At 42.8% G+C, this 17,057-nt stretch overlaps 1 protein-coding gene across 2 annotated transcripts in view; it reads right to left on the reverse strand.

Moving 5' to 3' along the window:
• Nucleotides 1-601: 601 nt before the first annotated feature.
• CKMT2 (creatine kinase, mitochondrial 2) overlaps nucleotides 602-17,057 on the reverse strand; it is a 31,729-nt gene continuing 15,273 nt past the window's right edge. For both annotated transcript variants that reach the window (XM_038170755.2, XM_038170754.2), the window contains exons 3-11: nucleotides 14,750-14,922; nucleotides 13,344-13,542; nucleotides 12,043-12,138; nucleotides 11,371-11,592; nucleotides 8,909-8,994; nucleotides 6,872-6,995; nucleotides 4,086-4,220; nucleotides 3,587-3,712; nucleotides 602-836 (exon numbers count right to left, since the gene is read on the reverse strand). In XM_038170755.2, coding sequence (XP_038026683.2) covers nucleotides 717-836; nucleotides 3,587-3,712; nucleotides 4,086-4,220; nucleotides 6,872-6,995; nucleotides 8,909-8,994; nucleotides 11,371-11,592; nucleotides 12,043-12,138; nucleotides 13,344-13,542; nucleotides 14,750-14,901 — 1,260 coding nt within the window. In that variant the 5' untranslated portion in view covers nucleotides 14,902-14,922 and the 3' untranslated portion in view covers nucleotides 602-716. The remainder of the gene's footprint in view (nucleotides 837-3,586; nucleotides 3,713-4,085; nucleotides 4,221-6,871; nucleotides 6,996-8,908; nucleotides 8,995-11,370; nucleotides 11,593-12,042; nucleotides 12,139-13,343; nucleotides 13,543-14,749; nucleotides 14,923-17,057) is intronic.

Below are 17,057 nucleotides of genomic sequence, written 5' to 3' on the forward strand. Positions count from 1 at the left end.
TTTTTGAGCCAGCTTACTGCAACCCATGGCCACAGGCCAGAAGTAATGGCTCAGGTTAAACTAAGAAGTGATCCAATGAATTCTCCAGGACTGAGAAAGGCTGAGGGTTTGGGACGACATGGTCAAGAAGTTTGTCTGCAGACTAGTCCCAGACGGAGAAAAGACAGGTCCCAGGCAGAGACAGCAGTGAGCTCCTAATGACAGGTCACAGCTTCAGAGACTGAAGCAACATGTGGCTGCCTACTGCATTGAGCTCTGTGGTGTCAAAAGCTGAAAAAATGAGTGCTTCACAGCACCTGCTCTTCAGACTGGCAGATTTTGGCTGCCTGGACAGACACTGGAGAGAAATGTGTCTGCAAATGAAAATCAAGTAATTATGCAAGATTTCAAAAGTATGGTCATAAGTGCAAATGCAGGCTCAAATTAAGGATTTGTGGGTTTTGCATTGTTCGGGTAGAACTTTCCTTATCACCAACCAGGAAAAGAAGAGGAAGCAGTCCACACAGAAGAGTGTACCACCAAACTGGCTATATTGGGTGTGTCTTACTAAAGCTGCATGAAAACTAAATTCTGCTGGTGCAACCAGACATGTAAAGAAACATTAGGTATCAGGTAGTGTTTATTACACAGAACATGTATACAGAGGTATACTGAAGTGTGTGACTGTCAGAAGGACAGCCAAATCTACCGTCAATTACCAGTCATCATCAGCCAGATCACTTCCTGCCAAACTGTGGCAATGGTGGTGGCACTTTGATGTCCTGGCCTCTTTCCAGTTTCTTCTCACAGTCAACAAGATAATTGACCCCATCAATGACAATCTGGACTAGTTCCACCTATGATGAGAAAAAGAAAAAAAAAGGGGGGATAGGGGGGAGAAAGAAATAAAAGCCTTAGATAATGCTGTTAATAGAGAAAGGCCCAGAACCCACACTTCAGAGGGAGAGGCCATCATCTTAAACCTGCGCTGGCTCTACTTTATCTACCACTCCTTTGTTTTCAGCTGATGTCTGAAAACTCAGGAGGGGGAGAGGAGGATTAGCTACAGGCCCAGAGCAGCACCAAAATTTGCAATTCTTTATGTCAGAGTGTATTGGTGCTTTTGTTACCTTTTTCAAAATTGCTGAAGAGTACAAGACACCTTGCTCCCATCAAACTTTCTCCACAGGCAGTGACAACTGTGGGCTGCAAGCCCTGTGGCACTGTCAGTGTCACAGTAGCCAGTAAGCTACAGCACTGATTTTTCTTAATTTTCATGAGATGGTTCATTAGCAACCTTTAATGACTGGTTTGTTAAAACTGGGATCAAAGACTAAATCCCATTGTCTCTTTATTGTGACAGTCACTGATTTTCAAGGGATTTGTTTTTACTATGAAACATTTCAGTGGCTTAGCAGTTTACTGTTTGTTATAGACCAGCTGTGTTGGGAAATCAGAGGCCTGAATTTGCAGCCTCCAGGAGAACAGGAATTCCATATTTTGTTTGCATTGACCAGTAACTGAAACAAAACAAAAATACAAACAATCTTATCTTACACCTTTGGGAACATAATTCAATTCTGCAATCACATTTACCACATAATAGAATTTATTTTATTATAAACTGAAAAAATATGTCTTCTAATAAAACACTTCTATCCTCTTGAGTTTGGCTTGTCTTATTTAGATTTCAAAATCTTCAAGGTATTGATACTATCAATCTGTTGGCTTAGTTCTCTGAATATTTGCCATACTGACTTCAGCCTGGCATCACTGACTTCAGTGGATGTCTTCATAAAAGGAACAATTTATAGAGGGTTTATACAGTAGAACTCACTAATTAATTATGCTGTGTAATCCTTTTGTATTGTTAGTGTTACTTTAGTATAAAGCATACGTCAGGGTGTTTCAGTTATTAATAAAAATTTGCTGCATACTGTTTTTCAAAATAATGCAGATTAATAGCTTTTCACTTCTGTATGTTTTGGTCTGGGTCCACAGGGACTTAGCTGCCTACATCAAACTCAGAAACATAAAATTTCCAATGCCCTGTCCAAACACCCCTTGACTGTGAAGACATCTAAGGACATGCGTTAAGTAAGAAAGCATAGAAAACCTGGCCTGGCTCTGTCCCTTTGAAAATGCAAGGCAAGCAAGAAGGGAAGCCAGCCAGCTGACTGTTTGAAATCAGGTGCATTCCAAGTGCACTATGCCAGGATTGTATTTGTGTTATGAAAGCCTACCAAGTATCAGACTGAATGCAGGTGTTGCACTGCAACCACAGTGCTAAATGGCATCCATATATAGACTCTCAAAGCCTCTCAGTGCTGTGCTCGTCTGGGAAAACACACCTAGACCACACACCATTCTTTGCAATGGAGCTGTAACTTGCAGCAAAGCCCCTGAGGTAATTTAGAAGGGTGAGCTGGCAGCACTTCAAATACTGACATGTACGAGCAGGTTGGCTACTAAGCCTGGGTTGTTCTTGGTGTTGTTCATGGAGAAAGGGTCCTCAGGAGGTACCTGTCCCACTAGGGTTTGCCCAGTTGGGCACAACTGAGGCACTGCAGCACTAACCTGGGAGACGAAATACAGGTTTGGCAGAAGATTTGAACCTCTGTCTTTTATCTGCTGGAAGAGAGCTCAAATCACTGGACTTACAGGGCCTTGGAAGGTTAATTTTTATATCATTGTTCTTGATGCAGCAAAGGGTGAATGCATCTGTGAAGCTGTAGATGTGTGACATGGCTTACAGCCTGTTACCTGGAATAAGGATTTGGCTCAGGAAGAGCTAGTGGAATGAGGCTGTAACTCAGCCACTGTTGTTTCTATCCCATCCTCCAGCAAAATTGCTCTAAGGTCCTTCTCTTCTTTGTAAAATACTCAACTGTGAAACTGAAAGGAGGTTTGGGACCTGAGTCTCCATGGAGAGCAGCTTCACCACTGGGCTGTATGGTCATTTCCAATTTCTGGCTCAACAAATACACATTCAAACTGAAATAACTTCAAAAGAAGTGCCAGAGATGAATCCATCTCATCACGGCCTACAGCCAAACAGGGAGAACTCAGAGCTGACAGTTAAATCCTTGCCCTTATCAAAACACAGCTCTCTTGTGTCCTCTGCTCAGTGCAACACAGGACATGGGAAGGCACCAAAATTTCTCCATTATTCTGGAGTGAAAGGACTGAACTCATCCTGTTCTCATGCTGTGGAGAATGCCCAGGACTGAATGCTGAAAGTGAAACAACACATTGACCCAGTCTTGCTGTCAGTGCCAAATTCTCTGGGTGGGTTAGGACACAATCCCTACTTCTTTCCCTGACATTTTGCAGTAGTTCACATTACTGGAGCATGGTTAGGGCTTTTCCCTCCCTGCCCCTTGCATTGCCGTAACAAGAATGTTTGGCAAGCACGTAATGCGTGTTTGTAATTTTTTGCTATGTAAGCATTTCCATTGGGCCAGGAAATGGAAATTGCCATAGCTCCACTGAGGCTGGTGGTGACTCTAAGGCCAGAGGGAACCCAGATGAAGGGAGACTGGCTCATAACAGTACAAATCTGCGTTAAAAAAAAAAAAAAAAATTTAATTAATTAATTAAAAGTTACCTCTGAGCGACCCATGCGGTCCAGGTTGGAGATATCGTACACATCTGCTACAGCTGCCGTGTCCACTCCACCAGTGCCACGCTTTTGCAGCCTCAGGTTCTCCAGGATTTTTGGAAACCTAGGATCCTAAAAGAATAAACAGGCTTGTTTTTACAGCCTTTTAACCTGTGTAATGAGCTGAATCCTTGTAATAGTATCTGTGACATAACAGCATCTCCAGAAGTACTGGCAGAGGTGGATAGTTTTCTCAGTCCTTGGATTACAGCCTGTCGTGGTGGCTGTCTGATGAGTAGATTAATTTCCATAACAAATACAATAATTTGCAGAATAAAAGGTCACTTAATTAGTCCTGCATTATCCCTGGGACCTTGTTACACATGATGATGATGTGCAGTCTCTGTGAGCTGTTGTTTTTCATTTGTTCCTTTACAAATCATTTGTTCCTCTATAAATCAGAGGAGCTGACTTATGTCACTGGCCTTGTACACAACGTACGTACCTTGCTAAGCTTGGGCAGCTTAACATGGACTCCAGCGCGTAAACCAGTTCCCAGGTTGGAAGGACAAGTCAGAACATACCCGAGGCGTTCATTCCACATGAACTCCCAGCCCCTCTCTTTAATTAATCTTTCAACCTGTGAAGGCAAAAATAAAAAAGAAAGTGAAAAGAAAGGGTTGTATACATGTCTCATTTCAAGACGCTTGCTTATAGCTCAGACTCTTCTCACCCTGTGCCTGCGCTGATGAGGAACTCCACTGATGCCAAGGGAACTGCATAAATACACACCTGAGTACAGTCTGGTTTGTCTCTGGTGTGAACTTTTGCGTTCACCAGGCACCAAGGTCCCCACTGGATATTGCAAGGATTTATTCATTATTTTCTCACTATTAGTAGCTCGTGAACTCTGTCACTGTATTACAAAACTCCCTGTTATGATGGTTTGGTACAGCCCCTGCAGTCATAATTCAAGCCGGCACTATGGCTTCTGCGATGCATTTTCTAACCTCCGCGTTTTTGGAGCAAGGTTGCAAAGCACAAGCCACAAAGCCTCAAGCACTACAGAACAGAAAAAAAAAATAAAATAAAATAAAATAAAATAAAATAAAATAAAATAAAATAAAATAAAATAAAATAAAATAAAATAATAAATAAAAAAGCAGCCAAAGGTGAGTTTTACATCATTTTCATGGTGATGCCATTATTCTTAGGCGGAGGACTCTTGATTTCAAAATGCCTAAATTTAACAGCCATACTTCCATTATAAGACGACTACACAGCTTACATATAATGATTTTTGTTAGTAGATCTCCAACCAGATCAGAAAGTAGACTGAAAAAATTATCCTCAGAAAAATCACATGGATTCAACAACCTTTTTTCTCTGTCCATTCAGCTAAACTTCCTGGGTTGAAATCTGCAATCCCCAGACAATCTCAGTTCAGTTCTCCTCTTCCAGAGGAAAATCATATATGTACACCAGCTCATGTTTATGAGATCTCCACAGTGTAGGAGGATAATTCTGTTCTGCAGAAGGATGCTGGTCAATTCCTTCATCCTCAGAGGTTTTCAGAGGTTTTAGCTTGATTTTCTGGTTATCGACCCACCTTTCTGGATCTCAGGGTCTTAAAAACAAATGAGACTGTATGTAGACTTTTTTTTTAAGTAATCTTTTAATGGGAGTGGTCTTGATTCAGTAAGAAGCCTTCTGTCATGAATGCAATTATGCATGTAGTTGTGGATCAGTGGTGGACAAGAGTACAGATGGAAGATGCTGTGTTCTGCATGAGATGTAGGATGTTGGACTTGATGATCATGGAGGTCTTTTCCAAGCTAAGCCTTCTATGTTATCATTTGTGCATTGTGTGCAGACACCAGAGTTGGGGGTAAGGAACAGACCACATCTGCTGCCTCAGACACCTGCTCTGGTCACTGTCTGACCACTTCTTTTGGCCAGGTCCGGGGGAAACTTCTGTTGAATCTGAGCTAAGCACAGTAGCAGAGGCAAAGCTGACAGCAGCATCCACAAGCCATGTCACCAAGCCATGTCACCCCCCTGTAGACTGTTCAGTCTCACGAATATGCCTTGGCAACCTAACAGATCCTGGTGAACCACCCCAATGCCAAAGAAGCATCCATTAGGTAGCTTTATTTTGCCAGATTCCCAAATTCACTACACACTCCAAGGATGCCTGTGCTGGGGTCTGTGAATGGTACGGAAAGGATGCACAGCTGCATCAGCTCTACAGGTGCGTGGGATTTTCTGAGACAGGGGTGCCTCTGGAAGGGCAGAGAACCTGCTTTGTAAAGGTGAGAGAAGTGAAAGAAGCTGTTCAAGGCTGGCCCAAAATGTATCTCCATGCCCAGGAACAGCAGTGTGATGGAGAGAAATGCGGTTCCTCCACAGTTCAGATGAAGTGAGTGTACTAGCGACCCCAATGGGGAGAAATAAGTGTTTTATAAAACATTATTCTTACAGTCTTGGAGACAATTTTCAGCAAATTTCAACCTTACATAGCTTAACCAATGGGGTTTTGTATGCTATGGCCATCCATCTAGGAATTATATGGTCAGGGGTGGTGGAGAAGAGCTTTCTGCCATGTCACCTGTCCCACTGCACCTTTTTGCTATACTGCATGTGGGGCAAAGTAAAATAATCCTTCTCTGCTAAAATATTTTTTTTCCCTGTTCCAGGGCAATACACGGGGCTAAGTAACATGGCCATCTTGCAGCCACACCTGGACTGTCTGGACAAAACTGCTGTAGCCCACATGCCACCCACAAAGGTCTTTAGGAGTAGCTAGACCAGAATGAAATATAGGAGCTACGGCTACAGGGTTTTGTATCTTAAAATGCTTAATTTATGATTTCCCACAGCTTTCAGGCACAAAGTGGTGAAGAAGGGTTTTTTCTTTAGCCAGCCCATGCTGGAGACTGTAATACAAAAGCTACAAATACATTTTATTATTCGATTATTTCACTATTCAATTTTATTTTTCTATTCTATTCTATTCTATTCTATTCTATTCTATTCTATTCTATTCTATTCTATTCTATTCTATTCTATTCTATTCTATTCTATTCTATTCATTTATTTATTCCCTACAGCTCAGCTAGCAATTTGCCTTTGCATCTTTCTTTAGCTGCACTAGTGTGGGTTGCTGTTTGGACTGGTGTTACTTCATTTTGTTGCTCCTGGAGATGCCAGATTAGTGTGAACCACGGTAAGCAGTGCTGACAACAGCCCCACAACACACAGGCAGGAAAAACAAACTCATTGAGTTACTACCTCTTTTAAGCCACGGCAAAATCTTTCAAACACCCGTTTCATGTTGCCACCCTTCTCCATGGAGATAACCCTGGTGTGGTCCTCTTCATTAATCCAGATGAGAAATGTCTTGTCATTGTTATGCCTGGTTGAAAGGAAAGAAGTGTCTTTAAAGTATGAGACTGAAAAACAATTCTCACTATCCTCAGCTTTATCACAGGCTTTTGAGACTGTGGGGGGGCTAATTGCAGCAACATGACATTGTTCTGCAGAGTTAGGGATGAGCCAGGAGGAATGTGTGCACTCCAGCTCGAGCACAGCAAGGGGAGAGGACCAGCCCTGCATCTGCCATCAATGGGGACATTTTCTTATCAATCTTAGAAAACTGCACAGCTAGGAAAAAACCCTGACATTCACATGCTGCTGGGGGCCTAGCACTATGTCCTCACTTTATTGAGTTTTCTGAATCAAGTCCCACTGTCTCTCTTGCTTGCACTGGATGGCTGCGTCAGTCAAGTTACGTGTTGGACATGTGGACACTGCATTGGAGATGCTGGCTTGTCAGTCAAGCTACAGATGCCTGAATTTACCCACTCATGCTTCAAACAGATCCCTTGTGTCTAGATTTGTGAAGTGCAGGGTCAAAGCTGAGGTCACTTTTCCTGGCTTTCCTTTACTTTCTCTGTCTTTCACTACCACATCTCTTGCAGCAGGTACGAGCTGATTGGTATGATCAAACTCATTTGTACAAATACCGGAATATCAGCAAGGTTGAAACACACGAAATTTGGAAGATGAGGACTAGGCCTGACTATGAGTTTGTCTTCTGCCAACATAAAGCTGATCAGGTGTGAACATCCCGTGCCCTGACATTAGAGTCACCTGAGGCCCAGCAATTTCATTTTCAGTCACATACTAATATTTAGGGTAGGCTTTTTTTAAAGAGGCTGATGTCGGCCTTACATAGCTCCCTTTTAATTAGTGACCTCTTCCCATTGCTGTGGGGTGGGTGGCTTTCAACCATGCCTTCACTGCTGCAGAGCTTGGGGGGAATATTCCTGCAGCTCAAAAGAAGGACAGGATCTCAGGCTTTCTAAGAAAAACAAATTCCAGATTATGAGTGCCTCTAGACAACAGTTTCTTGCAGAAGAAGGGTGTGTTTCCCAGTTCGGCTCACTGAAATACTTTCCAATCACAGGTCTGTTGCATTCATATCACTGGATAGTATCTACATGGTTGGTATTTTTTCTTTTTGTTTGTAGAAACAGCCTCAAATTTATAATTTTCCTAGAGCAAACCTCTTCCTCAGACCTAAATGGAGACCAGGAAGCCAAGCTGAAGTTCCTTGAAATAAAAAATCCTTGTGATTTCCAGCAGGTCATCAGGTTTCATGGGTGGTCAGGTTTCATAGTGCCTGCTCCCCAAAAGAAAGCAGCTTCAGCTTGTTACAGTAACACTGGATGTGTTTCTGAACACCAGCCAGTTTTGCTTGGAGAACAGATATTTTTTTCCCCACATAAGGATCAAACCTCTTTGAAAGACCCTGAACCTTCCTAGAACAAGGAGGTAAGATGACCTCACAGAGTTCTTTTTGCCTAATTTTTCAAAATTAAAACATCCAGTATTCCCTCTATATATACCAGGATGGATGTAGATGTAATGCACTGCCCAGACTCCCCCTGTTATCTTCTAGTGTGCACAGATTTGGGGTCTATTCTTCCCATTCTCTCCCTAGAAAATATTTTGTTTGGGCACAAAATACATCAAGCGTGTTGTGATAGAAGAAACAGACCTAGAATAAAATGGGAAATTCGGCTTCTGCTGTACCTTATCTTTGTCCAGTTTATTTGGAGGGAGTTACTTTTTTAGGTTGGGGAGCAAGGAGGGGGGACAGGAGTCTGTGATGCAGGGTCCTGTAGCTGTATTGCCATCTTTTAAAAGCAAACTGAGAGTGCTGTGAGTATCAGGACAAAGCGGCTGCAACGTTAGGACAAGCAAGGAGACTAGTAATACAATCTTTAAAACGCAACACACACTTCTGCATGCCACACAACGTACCAGATTCCTCTGGCATCTGGCCAGTCACGAGCCATCCCAGCACATGTTAGCAAAGGAGACACTGGCTTGTCAAAGAGAAAATGATCCTGCACACCAAAATGGGGCCAAAAAGAGAGAGAAAGAGAAAAAAATAAAAATAACATAAAATTATTGAAGTTTATTCAGTATCACGCTGTCTCAATGCATTTTGCATGAAAGCAATCAATGTACAAGTAAATCACATAGTGCATTCTGTGAACCTGGTTCCTTCTGGAAACTAAAAGCACATTACCCAGCAATTTGCCTGAATCTTGCAGGTTCTCACTGGCATTCGTAATCTGACAGTGTTTTGCCAGAAAACACTTTTCAAGCGCAGGGAGGAGTGGGAGGTGGGACCTAACACACACAAATGGCAGAGGAAACTGCAAGGATGGATGGCTGGAACCAGAGATGCTCTCTGCATACAGATGAATTTCATTGTAGGAGAAGGCAACAGTCTTTAAAGGCTGCAGAATACCCAGTGCTAGGTCTGCAGTGAGATCTCTGCAGCACGAGGGTTTAGCACTGTATTCAGAGCAGGAAGTTGGGGTAGGAATTATGCCCATGCTGGGCTTGCCCTTTGGCATCATGGATTTGTTCCGCTCCTCAGCAGTGATGCCATTTCTGAGTTAATAAATGTTAATAATTGGTGTGCCACCGACTTGCCTCATTTCAAATCATTTAGCTTTGCTTTTTTAACCGAGCAATATTTCTTTTTTTTTTTTTTCAAAGCAAGTAAGATTTTCATGTGCTGAAAAATTATTAGTTCTTAATTCCTCAAACACTGCCATATCAAATATTGTTAATATTTTTTCTTCTTCTTCCCCTAGAGTTTAATTAAGAACAGTGAGACAAGCTATCCTGAATAAATATGACATGGTGGAGAAGCTGATAAGCTTTACTTTTCCTTACTTTCTTTTCTTCATCAGTGGAGTATTTAGGACTTTCATCTCTGAATACCATGTGATGGGCATGATGCAGCCAGAACCCCAGCCATGCAGGAAAAAAAGACATAGGGTTCTCTTTGCTCACCACAGGGACACAAAATTACTTTCATTGGTTTGCTCTACTGTGTCCTTTTGTTTGGGAGGAAAATTCCTCCTTTTGCAAGAAAAAGCTGAGCACCATTACTTTCCATTATGTGCATAAGGGCCCAATCTGCAATGTGCTGATGTCCTTCAGTGCTGAGTACCTACCATTCAACTGGCACTGATTTGATCCTACAGAGATTGAACAGTGCCTGTTAAAGGCTGGCAGCAAGCCCTAAGAAACGTTGGAGTTCTGAGGTCCTAAAACATTGAATGGAGCAAGCAATGGTATGAGTAAATGATGGAATCTGGGGTTACAACACTCAGTGCCCTGAATTTTATAAATATACATTGGTAACCTAAAATGATAACCAATATCATGTCCATAAATGTAATAACAAGGACACTCAATTAAAAAAGTTATTGACCTTACATCCATTCTTAACTCCTGGTTAATCCATGTCATAACACGTAGTTGCATGGTTTTAAATAGTTATGTTACTTCATCAACTGCCTTTTGGTTGATGTTATGAATTACTGTGTCGTGAATATAGTTACCAGGGTACGGCCCTTCTTTTGAATATTTTAAAATGGGCATTCAGTGTTCTTTTTTTTTAAAAAAAAAAAAAAACTTTTAGATTTTTGTAGTTTCTACAGTCCAAACACGAATCATTGTTATGGATTTTCAGGATAGTTACCTGTTGCCCATTTTTGCCAGGTAAGCACTTTGGACACTTTGTTAATCTCAAACTACTCTCTGCAGTAACTGAACAATGACATGCTGAGACAAAATCCATGGTGAAAATCCTTGTTTTTCCATCTGTGTGACAAAACTTTTGTTATGGACCTGATCCTTTAAGTCCTTGAACACAGTTCCAGGACTGGGAAAAGGTCAGTGGGGTGCAGTTGACTACCACCATTCTGGGGAAATTAGAATTTATGTAGTTTTGACATAAAGAAATTATAACCAAAACTACCCCTTCAACAGTCTAGACAACAGATAAGATGCAATGTTCATCTCAAAGTAGTAGGTAACATTTTTAGTTAGTATGGTTATTAATATGGAAAATATCAAACTTTGCTCAAGGAAATGACCAATAAAAACTCCAGAATTTACTCATTTTTTTGTCCATAAAAAGGTGGAAGTAGCCATTCATATTTGATTTGACACAGAGCTTGCTATCTGGAATACCTGGAATTCCACATGTTGGACCTGGATAGTATGTATTTTTGCCAAAACACAAATCCTGGACAATTTACCATTATGTTAACAATATTGCTGGGCCATTAATTACTGAGTTAACACTGTGATTATTGTCCTTAGCTACACAGGAAACTATATACCCCAAAGGAAGGTGAAGGATAAAAATAAACGAGGGTAAGAGAAGACGGTGTCAGCACCAGAGCTATACTTACATCAATAAGCTGCTGCTGATCCCTCTCCGACATGTTGGTCAAGCTGTAGTACTTTCCAGAAAGGTCTCCTTTCAGCCCAGCGAGGGCGGTGACCACAACATTTTCCACCTCTCTCCTCTCTGCCCTGGTGCAGGCAGGAGGAAGGCTGAGGCCACGGATGCTACGTCCAGTGCGCACACGTGATGAGAGGACATAGCGCTCATCAAACTGACCCTGGGTGATCTGAGGAAAGAATTTTATTTTACTTTTTAATTCACACACAGTGCCTCATTTTGTACTCCACCACTGAAGGAAAAATGCCATTCTACAGAAAGAGGGACATTTTTCTGCCTGGGGATCTCAACTTTCCCAAGATATCACTAATACTCAGGGTACCACGAGCCCCTCAAAGCTTCAGACACTAGGAGGATGTTTTACGAACGATTAGTTTCTTTGGCTGAAAGGATGTGGTGGAGTAACCAGCTAGTCCTTTATGGCACCACCATGGAGGGGCCAGGAGGCCAGGTATGGAAGATCTTTTGAAAGGGGAAACCCCAAAAAGATGCTAAATCACAGAGCGGTGGAACAATGAAGGAAACATTAGGCAGCAAATAAGAACTACTACGTACACTACCATAACTGTAAGAAGCAATCATTAACCTTCATTTCCTCATCATTTTATTTCAGTCCTACCTTGGATGCATCCAGGTCAGTGTGATGCTTCATTGTGCGTGGATCATAGCCATTATGTCTCGCTTTAATGACAGGATCAAAAATCTCAGCAAACACCTGTGGAGCCAAGAGAATCTAGAATGAGTCTTTAGCATCACAGAAAGAGTTAAACGCGCCAGCCTCAGACACAGGAGAACCCCCCTGACATGGGACCCTGGGTGGCAGGCAAAAAGGGGGCTTTGCAAATGCTGACAAAGGTAAATATGAAAGGAAAGGGTCATTTCGACCTAGACAGTGCTCTACAGTGGTTGCTCATCCTCACAGCAAAATGAAGGTGCAACTGCACATTAGTTAAGTTACAAGCCTACTCTAGATGCCACGGGCAGGCACTGGACATGGTGGCAACCAGACTGGGTTTCAGGATGCATTACCAACCAGAACACACAGAGTCTCTTGACAGCTTGCCTCCTGCTCGTGCAGTGATACCATGGTCCTCATTAGAGCCCCTTGGCTCGTGTGTATCAGCAGTGGCCACAACCACGCCTCCATTCAGTCTTGGAGCAGTAACCCTGGAAGTTTTTCAGGGCAGTCACCACATCTAAAGGAGAAAACTGAACCACAGGAGCTGATGACCCAGAATGCCAGATGTCCCAGCCCAGACTCAGCAGCCCAGCATTTAGGCTGCTGTTAAGAAAATGTATAATAACAGGTAACATAGTGCGGTAGACTGAAGGAAGGAGATCATTGACTTCAAAAAAACAAAGAATTTTCAAACAAGGATTTTCTTTTTCCCTAATCTTCTTAATATTTTGGAATTAAATAACCCTATTCATCCTAATGCTGTCTATTTTATGCTTTTGTCATGATCCAATAGCTGTAGCTTAAAGGTGTCTGGCAGTTCCCAGATGTTTTAATTTCAGTTCTACCTCAGCTGTTCCACAATGCAGTTTCCACATTACCTTCATTTTGTGTGTCTCAGGGTTGCATAGTTTTCCCACAAACTAAGTTTAGTAGTAGGAAGGAGGGCAGTTGCTAGAGGCAGGTAGAGTATTGCTCCCAAGCAGCTGCATTTTATTAGCTTTGACTGCAATAGAGAGGGTACCTGTAGCAATGCCTCATGTCTGCACATTTCCTAATGTGGAAGAGTAGGGAAAACACTGTCTTTACGCACATGGCATGCTACAGATATACTCTCTGGGATGCTATTTATCTCAGGAGCACATACCCTGCCAGGAATCACTGTTCATCTAATGAGCTCTTGGGAACTACAGCATTGAAAAAAAAAAAGAAACAAATGTGATAGTGTTACGAAAATATTTTACCTCGTAGGATTCTTCATCACCTGCCACCATGCCCACAGTTTTAATGAAAGGATGGCCAGGATTGTCCACCCCGGTTTGGATGCACTGGTCCAGGGTGTAGCCATTGGGAGTCATCTTGTCCCTTAGCTTAGCATAAATGGCTGGAGTGAGGCACTCAGCCATGCAGTTGTTGTGTTTGCGAAGATCCGGATAGTCGGCGCTGAAGAGAAAAAAGGCAAACAAACAAGCAATTAACACCAAAAATGTAAACACTGATCCTTGATAACTTACGGATGTATTAAAGGGATCATGAGATACGGAGCACACAGCATGGTTTAAAAGCATAATTAGTTCTTAGTTTATACATTGCATCAAATTTTAGGAGGGGAGGAACATTCAGGACACTCCAAATACCCCAGACTGTGCTTGGATGGGCAACCACACTGGCAATTGCATCCTTCTTCTACCTGGGGCATCCAGGAAAGTGAATCCCAGTGAGCTTTGAAAGTGTATTGAATCCCATCAAGTCTCTGTTGAGACACTCCTAGTCAGAAATAAACAAGCTATAACATTGTTTTGTTGAGTAGGAAGGGAACTAAATGTAGCTGAAGAAAGGTTTGCAATTCTGAGCCAAGGTGCTCTCGCAGCTTGTCAGTGATGGGCATGAGTGGGGCTGTCTGCTCTATGTCAGCACGGAAATTAACTTATTCATAATACCTGGCATTGTAATGGCATCATTATTGATGCCAACATGCAGCTGCATCATATTCCAGCCAGGGAAAATGACAATATGCTTTAGGAAGACATTTTTGCAATCGAGTCAGACCCCATCTACCTTGTAACAATTTGCCTTATGCACAACACTATTATTTCTGTAAGAATTTTAACTAAGGTGTTTTTCACTACAGTCTGCCAATGCCTGATCCACGTTGTTTCTCACAAATATGGCCAGCAACATCAACCTACACAGAAGGTCTGTAGTTAGTTTCTAATAATAAGGAACCAGTTTGTAACAGAATTAGAAATATTTCAAGTACAGTAGTTACACAGGAGATTTCTTTGTTACTTGCATAGTGAAAATACGTTCACAGTTCCCAATGGTAGAGTCTGTACAGTCAGCCAGTCCCGTCGGTGCTGCAAAGCATTCGACAACTGATGAGATAAAATAAGGACTAATTTAGTGCTTTGCCAAAAGCTTGAAGCCTTATTTAGGCTTGCCATTGTTTGGGTTTTTTTGAGTGTTGATGCTATCACACACCCCTGCTTTCTGGTCTTGAGAGCCACTGTTGGTGCTACCTAAAATGGGGTGACCAGCAAAGGGTGCTGTTTGTCAGGTCATCACCGTTCCTTGGACACACAGACCGGGTGGCTGCACGAGGACTTCTCCTGCGTGGCGCCCAACATGACACCTAGCCCAAAGCGCCCACCTGGGAGGGAAAAGCTTCCGCTTCTCTTGAACAGCAGCCTTCAAATTTTGCTGGTTGAGGAGGTACCCGGTGGTGAGCACCCCCGTGCCAGCCGCTGCGAAGAGCGCAGCAGTTGTACGGCCAGCAAGGAGACGACAGAAAGTGCCAGCCATCCTGCTCAGAGGTGATGATCTCTGGAAGAGAAGGCAGCCTGTGATCAGCCCAAAAGCCCTCACATGGTGCAAATGACAGAAAAACATTTTTAACAGCAGCCCAATAGAGGAAGCAATTTATCTTTATTATACGTTTGCACTGAAATAATGCGTTCAGACAAATGGTCAGCATTCATGGTTTCTCTATATATGTACTTTTGGTAGAGGTAGAAATCAGGTGGTTTTTAGTACTGTATTGAGCACACAACTCTAAAACAGATATTTTAGTTCTTTTAATGACTTAGGGCTATACTTGAGTCCTTTAGCTTGCTCCATAGCAACAACACGTAAGCTGGAGACATCTTTTCAGTGGCCAGAAAGGAACAGCAAGGTACTGAGTGCTACAGTCACATGTGATGGGATGTAGCAAGGTTCCCCTCAGTGCCATCACCTACAGAAACCACAAACTCCTGTGCCTTTTTCAGGCTAACGTGACCTGCTAAGCACTTTGTGCTTTTTCTCCCATAGGAATAAAGTTGGAGTAGCCTAGAGATCATCCAGCTCACCAAAGCAAAGGGTGCTTAATATGCATGAGACCTGAAAATTCTGACAGGCATGGGAAATGGGAGCCAACCCTTCACTGCCTTTTCCAATATAAGAATACGCTCAATCAAACTGGAGGGGGGGGGAAAAAAAAAAAAAAAAAGAGGTAGGATGTAGGTAGCTCTCTACACCAGTGGCCAAAGACTGATAAAACTCCTTGTCAGAAGAAAGATGATGTGAGTACAGACAGTGTGTACAGTTTCAGTGTGAGACTGGGCAAGCATGTGGAACAGAGATTAACTGGGCACTGAGCAGACAAAATGAAACAGGCTAACGAAATTCCTTGATGTGAAAACAGCTGGAAAGCTGTGCAAAGGAAAACAACCTGGGGGTGTTGGTTGATTCTCGCCTGAACATGAGCCAGCAGTGTGCTCAGGTGGCCAAGAAGGCCAACAGCATCCTGTCTTCTACCAGGAATCGTGCAGCCAGCAGGACCAGGGAGGTGATTGTCCCCCTGTACTCTGCTCTGGTGAGGCCACACCTGAGTGCCTCAAGAGCACCTTGAGTGATGTGTTCAGTTTTGGGCCCCTCAGTACAAGAAGGACGTCGAGGTGCTGGAGCATGTCCAGAGAAGGGCTACAAAGCTGGTGAAAGGCCTAGAGCACGAATCCTGTGAGGAGAAGCTGAGGGCACTGGGGTTGTTTAGTCTGGGGAAGTGGAGGCTCAGGGGAGACCTCATTGATCTCTGCAGCTACCTGAAAGGAAGTTGTGGAGAGCTGGGGGTCAGCCTCTTCTCACAGATAACTAGTAGTAGGGCTAGAGGGAATGGCCTCAAGTTGAGCCACGGGAGCTTTAGATTGGAAACAAGGAGACATTTTCTCTCAGAAAAAGCAGTCAGGCATTAGAACAGGTTGCCCAAGGAGGTGCTGGAGTCACTGTCCATGGAGGAATTTAAGTAAAGCTTGGATGTGATGCTTAGGGACATGGTTTAGTAGGTAATATTTGTGGTAGGAGGACAGTAGAAGTAGATGATCCTGGAGGTCTTCTACCTTGATAATTCTGTGATTCTTTTCTATGATTCTTTGGCTCTGCTCTCCTCTGAGCATCCACCTATGGCCACTGGGCTGTGCAGTCCACTGCTTTGGATCACTATAGTCATTTTTAACACTTGAAATGCTATGAAAATTTATAGAAATACTCTGTACCTATCAGGTAACTATACTGATAGGTTTCAACAGAAAATTTGTCTGGAGAAACCCAAATAAATTGACTTCTTTAAGACAAAAGGTGTCACCAGCAGAAGTACATTAAAAGTAGCTGTTTCTGACTCACAGCCTCTGAAGAAACGGAGGCCTTTCCTCTTTCAAAATAAAGAGAGACTCTCATTTGCTATTGTACCACACATCCTGCACAAAGACCTAAAATAGGAATGAACGTAATGGGTGCTAAAATCAGGGGCCCTGCTGCAGTGGCGCAGGGACAGGCAGCAATGCCAGCAAGATTAGCCAGGCTTAAAATACCTCATAGGAATCTGTGTGCCTGATTAATCCATTATTCCCAGTAACATGTTTGGAGTTCAGCTATGGCCTTGGCCTTGGGATTAAGACCAGGTTTGAGCAACCTGCCCATGGCAG

This window comes from Anas platyrhynchos, chromosome Z (genome assembly GCF_047663525.1).
Source record: "Anas platyrhynchos isolate ZD024472 breed Pekin duck chromosome Z, IASCAAS_PekinDuck_T2T, whole genome shotgun sequence".
NCBI classification, from domain to species: Eukaryota; Metazoa; Chordata; class Aves; order Anseriformes; family Anatidae; genus Anas; species Anas platyrhynchos.